The sequence below is a fragment of the Balearica regulorum genome, chromosome 26 (assembly GCF_011004875.1).
Source record: "Balearica regulorum gibbericeps isolate bBalReg1 chromosome 26, bBalReg1.pri, whole genome shotgun sequence".
Classification (NCBI taxonomy): domain Eukaryota; kingdom Metazoa; phylum Chordata; class Aves; order Gruiformes; family Gruidae; genus Balearica; species Balearica regulorum.
The window spans coordinates 299,841-311,425 of NC_046209.1; the positions used below are offsets into that span (position 1 = coordinate 299,841).

At 62.1% G+C, this 11,585-nt stretch overlaps 2 protein-coding genes across 3 annotated transcripts; both read left to right on the top strand.

The window, feature by feature from the left end:
- Nucleotides 1-2: 2 nt before the first annotated feature.
- On the top strand, nt 3-2,217 carry TPGS1 (tubulin polyglutamylase complex subunit 1). The gene is made up of 2 exons (XM_075776442.1): nt 3-502; nt 674-2,217. Exons 1-2 carry the CDS (start codon nt 153-155, stop codon nt 1,203-1,205), a joined length of 882 nt encoding a protein of 293 aa, XP_075632557.1. The 5' UTR covers nt 3-152; the 3' UTR covers nt 1,206-2,217.
- A 934-nt stretch (nt 2,218-3,151) lies between these two features.
- CDC34 (cell division cycle 34, ubiquitin conjugating enzyme) lies at nt 3,152-8,971 on the top strand. 2 transcript variants are annotated; one of them, XM_075776440.1, is made up of 5 exons: nt 3,152-3,490; nt 6,581-6,667; nt 7,287-7,384; nt 7,710-7,844; nt 8,033-8,971. In XM_075776440.1, exons 1-5 carry the CDS (start codon nt 3,314-3,316, stop codon nt 8,241-8,243), a joined length of 708 nt encoding a protein of 235 aa, XP_075632555.1. In that variant the 5' UTR covers nt 3,152-3,313; the 3' UTR covers nt 8,244-8,971. The 2 variants fall into 2 exon arrangements, with proteins under 2 accessions (XP_075632555.1, XP_075632554.1); XM_075776439.1 differs by having other exon boundaries at nt 3,164-3,550.
- Nucleotides 8,972-11,585: the final 2,614 nt, after the last annotated feature.

An 11,585-nucleotide genomic window follows, 5' to 3' on the forward strand; every position in this document is an offset into this window, starting at 1 on the left:
CCGCAGCCTCGCCCAATGGCGGCGCACTCGCCTGTCTTCCCGCCCACCGATTGGCTGCCAGTGTGCAAGATGGCGGCGCGGGAACTTCCCGCCCCGGCGGAACGGGATGGTTCCAAGATGGCCGGAACCGGCCTTCGCCGCCCGCAGCCAAGATGGCGGCGTACGAGAAGCGGCGGGCGGCCGCTGCCCCGGCCCCGACCCCAGCCCCGGCGGCTGGCAGCGGGCTGGCGGAGCCGGCTCGGGCGACGGTGGCGGCCGACGGGCTGGGGAGCGAGGCGGAGTTCCTGCTGCGGGCCGGCGTCACCGCCATGGTGCGGGAGGCGCTGTTGAAGGTGCTGGAGGCGCGGCCCGAAGAGCCCGTCTCCTTTTTGGCCGACTACTTCGAGCGTCTGGTGCTGGGCAGCCCCGGCGCAGCGGGCGAGGCCGCCGCGGAGCTCCCAGGGCCTCCGCAGCGCCTGGCCCGGGCGCTGTGGTACGTGCGCCTGGCTCACCACTCCCACAGGTGCGGGCGGACGGGCGGCGGGGGACGGGCGGCGGACTACAGCTCCCGGCGTGCGCCGCGGCAGAGGCGACCTCCTCGCGGACAGGCGGGCGCCCGGGGCACGCTGGGAGCTGTAGTTCGGAGCGGGCGGGAGTGAGGCCGCGTGTTTGTGACTGTGCCGTGTCGCGACAGGACGGCCTTCGACAGCAACGCCGGCGCGGCCTACGAGGTGTTGGGCGCCGGCGGCCGGCGGCGGAAGGCAGGCGTGGACGGGCGGCTGTACAGCGAGCTGCTGCGGCGCATCTGTCAGCACGGGGGAGCACCCGCGGAGGCGGCGGCGGCGCTGCTGGGCCGGGTCCGCTGCCGTGACCACGAGGCCGTACCTTTTGACGTCTTCCGCTACGGCGTCCTCACCTGCTTCGTGCTGCTGGAGTTCGCGGCCAAAGCGGACGCACTCTTTGGCGTCCTGGACAGCGGCTCCGGCACCGCCGATGGCAGGGTCTGCCAGGCCGTGCTGCGGGCGCTGGAGGACGCGCTGGGCACTGGCCACTTCTCTCTCCCCAGCCGCTACCTGGAGGCCGGCTCCAAGCTGGGGCCAGACGGTCTGGCCCTGGCCATGGACCGGGCACTGCAGGAGAGGAAGCTCGGCAGCTCCATGAGCAGGGAGGAGTTCCTGAAGAAAGCCACCGCCTTGTTCGTGGCAAAAGTGAAGCCCGTCGAGTAACGCCCGGGTGGGAGCAACGCTGACTGCGTCCGCTTCGAACCCCTTAAGCGCTCGGCACAGAGCCGCTTACGCGAAGGGCTCTGGACCCTGGTGCTGCGCTGGATGGTGAGCGCCGGGGGCTGCTCGGGCACTGTTTGGAGAGCCCGGGTCTGCCCGACGGGAAATTCCTGACTTCCCTGCTCCCTTCCCTGTGCCCGCCCACCTCCAGCACTGGACATGTCCCTGCCCGCCGTGCCTCTCCCAGCTACGGCTCCTCCGACCCAGCTGGCATTAGCAAATCCTTTTTAGGCATTACCTGGGGACTTGCAAGGAGGCCTGCAAGCTGTAGGGCAGCGTTAGTCATTAAAAACAAGCCAGAATGAAGTAAATGTGGGGATGGACCGCCCAATATCCTGCAGTTTTGTCCTAGCCCTGGCAATGTCAGGACTTGCAGCTTCAGCGGGGAACTTTGTTTCTGCTTTTGGGTTTGTTTCACACCAACCTGTGAAATGGGGGGCGATGCTTACGTACCTACGACTGCAAGGATTCACAGGTACGTACGGGGCGGATCCAAAGCATGAGATAAAGCGTTATTTTATTAAGCAAAATGTTTTAAATGCACAGCAGATGAGACACAGCTGGCCGGGAAGCAAACCTCGCTGGTAAGGGCTGCGAGCCTGAGGGGGTTCTGCCTCTGCCCGCAGCCGAGCTGTGAGGTGATGAGCTGTCCCTGCTGCCTCCTCGCTCGGTGTTTGCCCAACCACTGCCGGGGCCCGGATGCTGAAGAGCAAAGCTTGTACCTGAGCGATGACTTCCCAAGTGAAGCTGCAGAGTGCTACAGATTTGATAACGATTTGGGACATGGTGCACAGCGTCAAGACAAGACAAACCCCTTCCCTGAGGTCATAGTTTGCTTTTGAACAGAGATGCCCGTTGAACCATGTGTTATTTATTTGAAATTGTCTGCGTTAATTATTTCTACTGTGCGATTATTGTTTTACTGTAAGACATTAAAGCTTTTTATTATTTTTTAGTGGCCAATTTCTTTATTGCCTGGCGGCACTTTGTGCCAGTATGAACCACGGCAGCACTCGGATCCTTGAGGCAGTTCCTCTCTTTGGGGGTGGATGACAGCAGCCTGTAGCAGCCTGCCTGGCTGGAGATATGAAGTGCAAAGCACTTGTAGTTACTACAAAAAAAAAAAAAAAGGCAGCTGGGAGGATGCCCTCCGTGCTCTGTGCCTTTTGTTTTGGGCTCCCAAACAAAGCACAGGTGACGGGATGTGACACAAGGGGAGGTGGGAACCGGTGATGCTGGAGAGATCTCTGCTGGGGCCATGCCAGGAGCAGCCTCTGCTTGAATTCCAGACCCTGCCTTGTAAAACGCTGTAAATATTACATACGTGTAGTAATTGCGCTAAGTGCTTCCTCCTGGCTGACGGGTGTAATCATCTGGTGAAGCGTAAATCGCTTTACTCATGCTGCACGCAGCACGTCGCAGGCGCCAGGGCCGTCAGCCGGGGCGGGATCTAGTGTCGGTCAGCGCGTCCTGGCCGCGGAGCCTCCCGCGGGCGGGGGGCGTCGGGGAGCCAGGGCCAGCCAGGCCTGCGCACCGGCCCGGAGGGGGAAACGGCCGATTTCTGAGGCGACCCTCGGACGCGCGATGGGTTTGCCCGGCAGGAAAACTGGGGGCGCCGAGGCGGGAGGCCAGGAGCACCGACACACGCCGTTAGAGCAGGCCCGAGACCGTCCCGCCCTCAGGACGCGGCGGCGGCGGCGCGGCCTGAGGTAACGAACGCCCACCGCGCCGCAGAGGCTGCCGGGAAGGAAACCCCGCCCCCGCGGGCCAGCAGTGCGCTGTGATAGGTGGAGAGCGCCCGGGGGCAGGAACCCTGCCCCGCCCCTGAGCGCCGATTGTGCGCTCTGATAGGCGAACGGCACCGGTATAGGAGGGGCCTGCGTCGGCCCCGCCCCGCGCGCGCGGACTACAGCTCCCGCCGTGCCCCGCGCGGCTGCACTCGGAGCGGCCGCGGAGCAGCAGGACCCGTCGCCGCCGTCCCCCTCCCCGCAGCGGCTGTTGCGCCTACCCTAGTCCCCGGCTTTGCTCGCGGCCTACCCCGGTTCCTCGGCATGGCGCGGCCCCTCGTGCCCAGCTCGCAGAAGGCGCTGCTGCTGGAGCTCAAAGGGCTGCAGGAGGAGCCCGTGGAAGGGTTCCGGGTCAACCTGGTGGACGAGGGGGACCTCTACAACTGGGAGGTGGCCATCTTCGGCCCCCCGAACACCTACTATGAGGGCGGGTACTTCAAGGTGAATAGCTGGGTGCAGCAGGGGGGCGTGCGGTGTGGGGCGGACCGAGGTCTCGAGGAGGTGAAGCTCTGGTGGTGCGGGGGGGCCGGTGTGTGGGTAGGGGACCCGGGGGGCAGAGGCGTGTGGTGGGAGATGGGGCAGAGTAGGTGGTGCTGGGGGATGCACTGGGGGGAAGGATGCCCTGGGAAGGGGAAAGAGACCACAGGGAGACCCTGGGGGTGGGGGGGAGGCTGTGGGGTGAGAGGAAGGGTGTCTTGGGGTTGGGTTGAGGTGGGTACGTGACAGGGGTGCTGAGGGCGAGGGAGACTCGGGTCTGTAGCTGGGCACCGTGGAGGTGTTGAGGCTTTGGGAGCTGGGGTGGTCCTGGGGTGCCTGCGAGAAGGGAGCCTGTGTGCAGGTGGCAGCTGCCAAGCTAGGCAAGGATTTCCTTCGTTGGAAGGGGGCTTTGGCCCTGCCAGGGGCTCTGCCTTCAAGGGCTCTTCTTCCTTCCTGTCCCCTCATCCCCCCCGATCTGTGCGTGTGGGAGAGCGAGCTCGGGGTTGCTGGTGTTCGCTCTCCTGGGGAGCATCACCACTAAACCGGAGGGAAGAGACAAAGGACTCTCCTGTGCAGGCACAGACGGCTGGGGCCGAGCGAGCGGCAGCTTGAGCTGGGTGGGAGTGGGTGTCGTGGTTTTGTCTGGGGTTTGAGTCAGGGAGAAGGCGTGCATGGCCTGGCTGCGCAGTCCCTATCCGGAGGATGTGTATGTGCTCTTCCCAGGTGTTGTGCAACCTGTGTAGCTGTTTTCTTCCTCTTTCTCTTCCTCCTCCACTACAAGCTCTCTACATCCTGTTGCTGGCAGGGTGGGGATGCTCCCGGGGTGAGTCAGCCCAACGGTCAGCTGTGCCCGAGAAGCTGGGTGGTTTGTTTTTCCTGTGGAGCAGTGGCAGGCAAGTCTGATGCTTCAGAGTCAGGTTTTATCTCTTCACTGGAATGGAGTCTTTTTCCGTAGCCTCTTTTGGCCCTCAGCTTGGGGCTCCTTGAACTCTCATGCTCTCAGCAGCTCCTGCTCCTGTTTTGTGCCTGAGGGCTTCCAGAGTCAGCGCTGTTCTGTGGCAGCAGATGAGACTTTCTGTGTAAGAGGAGAGGGAAGGGGCCGAGTCCTCTTCTAGCTCGTGATAACATTGGCCTGTTCGTGTACGGCAAAGCAGGGTTGCTTTCTGAGCCCCCCTTGGGAACGCTTTGCCTCTGGCTGGTTTTGTTCTGATCCGCTCTGACACAACAAAGGGGATTATTCTGTGAAGTTCAGCTGTTTGGCCAGAGCCCAGCGCAGGGCCGCGTGTTGCTGCGTGTGTTCTGCCCTGGGCTGCCTGAAGCTCCATGCACGCACCAAACGCATCCAGCCCTGGCCGCCGCCTTGTTTTTCCTTTTTTCCACCCCTCATCCTGCGCCGCAGAGTGGTCAGACAAAGGGACAGCCTGGGAGGCAAGAGGGAAACGCGTGCAGGGACGGACCTGCTGCGGTCAGGGGCTCCTTGGGCTCGCAGTAAGATCGGCTTGTGCCGGGGACAGATCCTGCAGGGTTGGAGGGGGTCGGAGAGCAGAGGCCTTGGGACCCAGGATGGAGTTGGGGTTGGTCAGGGAGGATGAGGACAGATGTGTCTCTGCCTTCTACGCTAATCTTTTAACGGCTGCAAGCTGATGACTGGGTTTGGCAGCGCTGCCTATTGTCAAGGCTGTAATTCCAGAATTGTCCGAAGCCTCGTTTGCAGTTACCCTCCTGAATGGGGCCCACGCCAGGCTCGTTCCACAGGTGAACAGTGATCCCGGGTCACTGTCCCCCGCTGCTGGGCAGAGCTGGGGTACTTAGCACTGTTGCTTCACAGATCCGACATCTAAATTCTTGTGTATGTGAACTGAGGGAGCAAGAAATGTTCAGGGAGTTGTTGTGCGTTTTAAATCTTCACCGTTTTTTGTTTGTTTTGGCCGTTGGCTTTTTTGGGAGCAGTGGCTGAATCTCAATCTGGAAGTTTGCTTCCAGAGCCTAGAAACACCTGAAAGCCAAAACAGTCTCCACAGGTTGTGCAGTAGCATGGAAAGCTGTCCCCATCCTCGTGGGGTGCCTGGCACCGGTGGGCTGGGGCAGCAGCTCTCTGGGGAGGATGAGGATGTTGCTGTACGTCTCCATGCTGCCCCAGGCTTCGCCTTCTCGCTCAGAGGCCGACAGCGGGCCTGTCTTTTCGGCTTGCCTTAACCCCTGGGCTTCTGTGGCCATCACCCGTAGAAGAGGCCAGTGGCGGGATGGTTGTCTCTGCTGGCGCTGGAGTTGTGGACTGTGGTGTGATCTTCATGTGCTTTTATTTTTAGCACTTGAGCTACATGCTGCGGCCAGTTTTGACTTGGTCTCTTTTTTTCAGTGGTGACGGGCTATTTTTAGAGATTTGGTGTGTTAATCGGAGCACTGAGCACCTGATGCTTCCTTCCCTGTAAGCTCTGAAGGGTAAACAGCCTTTTCTCCGGTGGCGCAGCCGTCGCGTGTCCCTGGCAGCAGTCTGGCTCTGGTGTGTTCAGGCGTGCAGCTCGAGCTCGGCCCCGTCTGTTTTCCCAGCAGCAGCGGGCTTGGCTCCATTGCGGTTCCCACTTGGGATGCATGGCCCTGCCGGTGCCACTGGCAGCTCCGCCGTCCCTTTGTCTGAAAACTCTTTATGGGGGTGGTTGTGCTTTGCTGTTGAGGCAAACCTGTCCTGAATGCTTCCTGCCAACTTCAGTGTTGTTTTTCCTCCTGCTCTGGCCAACGGCACGCTGCCCTTGTGTGGAGAGCACCGGGTTAGCATGGGTGGGTGCTGGTGGAGAAGAGGTTACGGGGCAGGATGGTGGTGACAGAGCTGCCACAGCTCACAGGCCCTTCCACTCGCCTTCCCCTGCATGGTGGCAGGGCGGCCACGCTGCTGGTGTCCTGCCTGTGGAGCCGGTGGGTGTGGAGGCTCTGTCTCTGCAGGAGCACAGTTAGACTTGGCAGAGGTTCCTTTTTGCTGGTGGTGTCAGGAGATCTGTGGTTTCCTTCCCTTCTCACAAGCTGATGCTCTCATTTTTCCTTATTGTTTCCTTGCAGGCTCGTCTCCGTTTTCCCATTGACTACCCCTATTCTCCTCCTGCCTTTAGGTTCTTAACCAAAATGTGGCACCCCAACATCTACGAGGTAGGTTGCCTGGGACAGCGTGGGGGGGTCTTGGACAGGTGGGGGGCGCACATGCCCGTCTGTTGCGATGGTGGTGGATGAAGATGCCAGCCTTTGTCACGAGCGCGCAGTGGAAACTCTGTGCCTTTGGTGTTTAGTGCCTGGCACTGGAAACGCAGCTAACGAGCTTACGACAGCCTGTGTCCTGTCCTGGGGCTGGTTCCAGGTCAACCAGGCTTGAAGGCTCCCACGCTTGGCTAGCGGGATGGCGTTCTGATGCCAAGGGTGGATGCAGAGCGAGTGACGGACCTGGCCCCGGGGCTGCGTGCTTGCGGTGGGGTGCTGCTGGGGAGGCGTGTGGGGCTGGGCTGTGTCAGGCTGGCACCGGGAGGGCTGCGCTGGTCATGCAGCATATGGTGAGGCAGCCTGTGCTGCCCCGGCCATCACAGGGGGCTTATCCAAGGCTGCAGGCAGCACAGCAGGGACCACCACTTTGCTGTCCCTTCCTAGGAACAAAAAGAGGGCTGGGATTGCCTTGCCTGGCTTAAGCCAAAGTGAAGAGCAAACGGGGTACTGGAATAGAGGACAGAGCTGGTGTTTGGGGCAGCAGCTCCTAAAGATCGCATTTCACTTCTTTCAGACCGGCGATGTCTGCATCTCCATCCTGCACCCGCCAGTGGACGACCCGCAGAGCGGGGAGCTGCCATCGGAACGGTGGAACCCCACCCAGAACGTGCGGTGAGGGCTGCGCGGGCAGGGAGCTGTGGGCCTGAGGCTTGTCTAAGGGCAGGGATGGGAAAGTGGGGAGATGGAGATTGTCTTCTGCTCCCAAAGCCTGTGGGAGGTGCCTAGGTGCTGTTGAAAGGCAGCATCCAGCACTCGGGCTGTGTGCTTTGCTGAAGAACAGCTAGAGCTTGCCTAGGAACATGCGTGAGCCCTGCTGTCCCCTGCCCAGCCTGCTCGACTTCCCTGAGATGCACTAGGCTTTCCCCTGACCTACGGGACGCAGCAGTGGTTGCTGACCTGCCTCGGCTCTTACCTGCTTGTGTTTCTTGCTTGCCAGGACCATTCTCCTGAGTGTGATCTCGCTACTGAATGAGCCCAACACGTTTTCTCCAGCCAACGTGGATGCCTCTGTGATGTACCGCAAGTGGAAGGAAAGCAAAGGGAAGGACCGGGAGTACACGGACATCATCAGGTGTGTGCTGAGCTGAGCCCAGGCCTGGCAGTGCTGTGGCACCGTCGAGAAAACTTGCTAAACTGTGGCCTCGTAGGACGTGGGGTGTGAGAGGGGAAGGGATGTGTCGCTGGGCGTCCCCCTGGGGTGAGCTGCATGCAGGTGGGTGCACTGTGCAAAGCTCCATCCTCACCCTTCTCATCCTCCAGGAAGCAAGTCTTGGGCACAAAGGTGGACGCTGAGCGGGATGGTGTGAAGGTCCCCACCACGCTGGCAGAGTACTGTGTGAAGACCAAGACTCCAGCCCCAGATGAGGGCTCGGACCTCTTCTATGATGACTATTACGAGGATGATGAGATGGAGGAGGAAGCAGACAGCTGTTATGGTGATGAGGATGACTCCGGCAATGAGGAATCTTGATGGTCCTCTGGCATTGCAAAACTTACTATGAACTACTGAATTTTACCTCAACTAGGACAAACTGGTTTGAATTAGGATCTGTCAGCCCTGAAATTAACGCTCTACCTCGCAGGGAGACTATTCTGCTGTTGCAAAGGAAATCCCACCGCTGTCTTTGTAGAAAAAGCATAAAACAAAACCCCTATTTTGTAAAATTCCTGGGTGGGGGTGGGTGGGGAGGGGGAAGTTGTGTTGGGGCGTTCAGGAATCCACAGAACCCGGGGAGCTGGTGGCTCTGGCTGGGTGAGAAGTGATGGCACGACCTGGTGGTGGCTGCCCATCCATTGGGCACGGTGAGCTCCTCTTCAGCCCGGTACGGGGGGGGGTGGGCAGTGATTTGGGGAGGCTGTGGACCCAGTGAGCAGTCGCTTTGGGTGGGAAGCGTGTGAAGCCTTTGCGGTGTCTGAGCAGGAAGGGCTGTGGGGTGAGCGCTGCTGCCCTCAGCCCCCAGTGGGGCTGTCCCTGGTAGGACCCTTCCCGTGGTGCTGGAGCCATGTCCGCAGGGAGCAGGAAGGGCCGGGGCATCGGGCAGGACATGCCTGGCACTGCTGGGCCTGGGGATATGGTTGGTTGTAGTTTTTAACTAGCTGGGAGGGACGAGGTAGTTCTGAGTCTGCTTCTGGTTTTGGTTTTGGGTTTTGCCTTTTATTTTTTTTTTTGAAACTATTTAATAAAGTACTTCCAGGGAAGAGCTGTGTGGTGTGTGGGTGAGTCTCTGCCCTGGTCTATGCCTAGACTGCAGGGGTTTCCATGTCAGCTATGGGCTGGCTCCTGCCCTGCAGCACTGGCAGGGAGCGGTGGGTGGGTTAGCTGCTCTCCCAGGGCTGTGGGTGGGGGCTGCAGGGTGGCCTTGGGCCTCCAGCAACCCTCTTCCCTCCTCCCCAAACTTGCAGAGCGAGCAGAAGTGTTGCCTTTGGTTTGGAGAGCATCCCTGCCCTTCCTGGGGAGCGCATGGCACTCGCTGCCTCTGCCCCAGAGCCGGGGCCAACACTCAGTCTCTGCCTGGGCAGGATGGGCTCTGCTGAGCCCTGAAAACCCTCCAGCACTGCGCTGCGAAGGTGTTTTTCCCTCCTGCTCACCCGAGACCAGCTGTGTGGCACAGGCCCCTCTGCAGGCAGCAGACCTGCCTGGGCAGCACCCGGCTGTGCAGAGCAGTGGCCGATGGGTGCCCAGGGCCCTCGTGGGCTGCTCTGATCTGGGTGCAGCTGGGTGTGCCCCGAGCCCACAGGCCGGGACCAGCCAGGACGTGTGAGCTCCCAGCCGCCCTGCTCCAACCGTACAGCCAAGGGCACTGTGGGTGCCTTGACCGGCTGCGCTGGGGAGATCAGCTCCACCACTGGCTCCTCTGGGATGTGGCAGGGATGTGACCTGGCAAACCTCTGCCCTGGGCTTCCCCAGGCCCCTGCTCCCACCCCCTGGGCAAAGCGTGTTGGAGGGGTAAGAAGCAAAACTTCCCCTGCCTGGAGTTGTGCAAAGGGGATCAGGATTTGAGTGATGCCTGGGACGGCACGTGGCAAATGCACGTGCTTTGTTGCCTTAGGAAATGAGGCTAAAAGGTGAATAGGATTATTGTCACTTTACTCAGGCCTGGCAAACAGCTTCCAAGGTCACCCAGCTGGCTCGGAGCAGCAGCAGCTCTGGCTGTTGTTTCAAAGCCAGCCCCCCTTCCTTTTTCCCAGGAGGCTGCTCCGTGTGGCCCCCACCCTGGCTGGTCCCTGGCCACAGACATTTCCACCGAATCACCATGCCCCCGTACACCCTGCCTTCACTGGGTCCTTGCGGCCGGTTACCTCCCCACTGCTGCAGGTGATGGGGTCCCGCTCCCTACGGCCCTGTGAGCTGCTCCTGGGGTGTCTGGGAGCACCCCAACCTTGGCCCTGCAGAACCGGGCAGCTTCCCTGCTGCTCGCTGTCCCAGTAGCAGGAAAGTACTGGGATCCCACGCAGCCCCTCTCCCCCAGTCTGGATGGCCGAGAGCTCCCAGCAGCGCTGGCCACGAGATGCGATGTGCTGGCGGCTGCATGGAGCAGGACCGACTCCTTTGGTGGAGGATGCTGCGGGCGGCTGTGCCCTGCCCCATTTTTGCTAAATTTCTGTGCTGCAGGAGCCGCATCTGCCGAATCCCTCCAGCGCAGGAGGGAGCGCAGAGGGGGAGCGTGGCGGATGGGAAGGGGCAGCCGGGCAGGATGCACTGGGGGCAGACATGGTGCTTGAGGAAAGAAATGCTCTGGGAGGATTCGGGAGCTTACAAGAGCCGGCAGATTCCTGTGGAGAGCACGGCGGGGACTGGCGCCACCAGCCCCATTGTTTCGGCTCTTCCTGCCCCCCTGCCCAGTGTCCCCGGCCCCTCCAGCTGCCAGCGCTCCACCTCGCTCCCGGGGCTGGCTTAGACCAGGGTCGGCTCCCGGGATGTGGAAGAGCCGGGGGCAGAGCCGGTGCCTCATGGAGGCCCCTTTGCCCCGGCTCAGCTCGGCAATCGGGGCCGAAGCGCCCGGCTGTGCTCGGTTATCACCCACCCCAGCCCCTCGGGGTTATCAGGCGGCCTCAGCTGGGCCAGGGCCGGGGACTCGAGGCCCAGCATCCCCCAGGCCTCACCCAAAGTCCCTGGGCCGAGATCCTGGGACAGGGCGCTTCCCCCCACACCTCGGGGTACCCCCCGGGCAGGGCTCTGGGGCCCCGGCCGAAGGCGGCTGTGGGACAGGGCCCCGGCGTGCAGGGCTGCCGGTTTGTCTTGGCACGGGCCCCGCTGTTGTTCGCAGGAGCCATTGTCTCTGTCCTGCTCCCCGTGCCGACGAGGTGCCGCCGGGTCCCTTCCCACGCGTCCCGCTGTGAGGACTCGGCCCCGGCTCACCCCAAGGGCCGTGACACCACCCCCCCCCTTTCCCCGTGCACCGTCCGGCCCAGCCGGGGCGGCGGTGAGGCGGCTCCCGGCCCCGCTTAGGGACCCCCGTGTGCCCCCCGTGCTCCCGGTGGGTCCCGGCCGCGGTGCTCCCTTCACGCCACGCCTGCTCTGGGCTCGGCAGCGCTGGAAACTCTTGCAAATGCGTTTGTAACCTCCGCCCTCACGGCGGCGGCACCCCCGCAGCGGCTGCCCCGGAACTCCCCGTTGCCTCCGGCCCACGCAGCCACCAGGCTCCCCGTGCAGCACGGAGCCGCCTTTCCCCGAGACCGTGACTCCCTCCCCCCCCCGCGCTGACACAAGCGGAACCCGCAGGTGCCGTGCCGTGCCGTGCCGCGCCGTGCCGCCATTCCCGTTCCCCCGGCCCGGCCCCGCGGCACCACCCAGCTGCTGAGGACGCTTGTC

Bases quoted from the DNA above. Each gene is read 5' to 3' on its own strand.
- TPGS1 (XM_075776442.1), top strand. From the start codon at position 153: ATGGCGGCGTACGAGAAGCGGCGGGCGGCCGCTGCCCCGGCCCCGACC. The intron at 503-673 runs GTGCGGGCGGAC...GTGTCGCGACAG, and splicing joins CTGGCTCACCACTCCCACAG to GACGGCCTTCGACAGCAACG.
- CDC34 (XM_075776439.1), top strand. From the start codon at position 3,314: ATGGCGCGGCCCCTCGTGCCCAGCTCGCAGAAGGCGCTGCTGCTGGAG. The intron at 3,551-6,580 runs GTGAAGCTCTGG...GTTTCCTTGCAG, and splicing joins CGGACCGAGGTCTCGAGGAG to GCTCGTCTCCGTTTTCCCAT. The intron at 7,385-7,709 runs GTGAGGGCTGCG...CTTGCTTGCCAG, and splicing joins AACCCCACCCAGAACGTGCG to GACCATTCTCCTGAGTGTGA.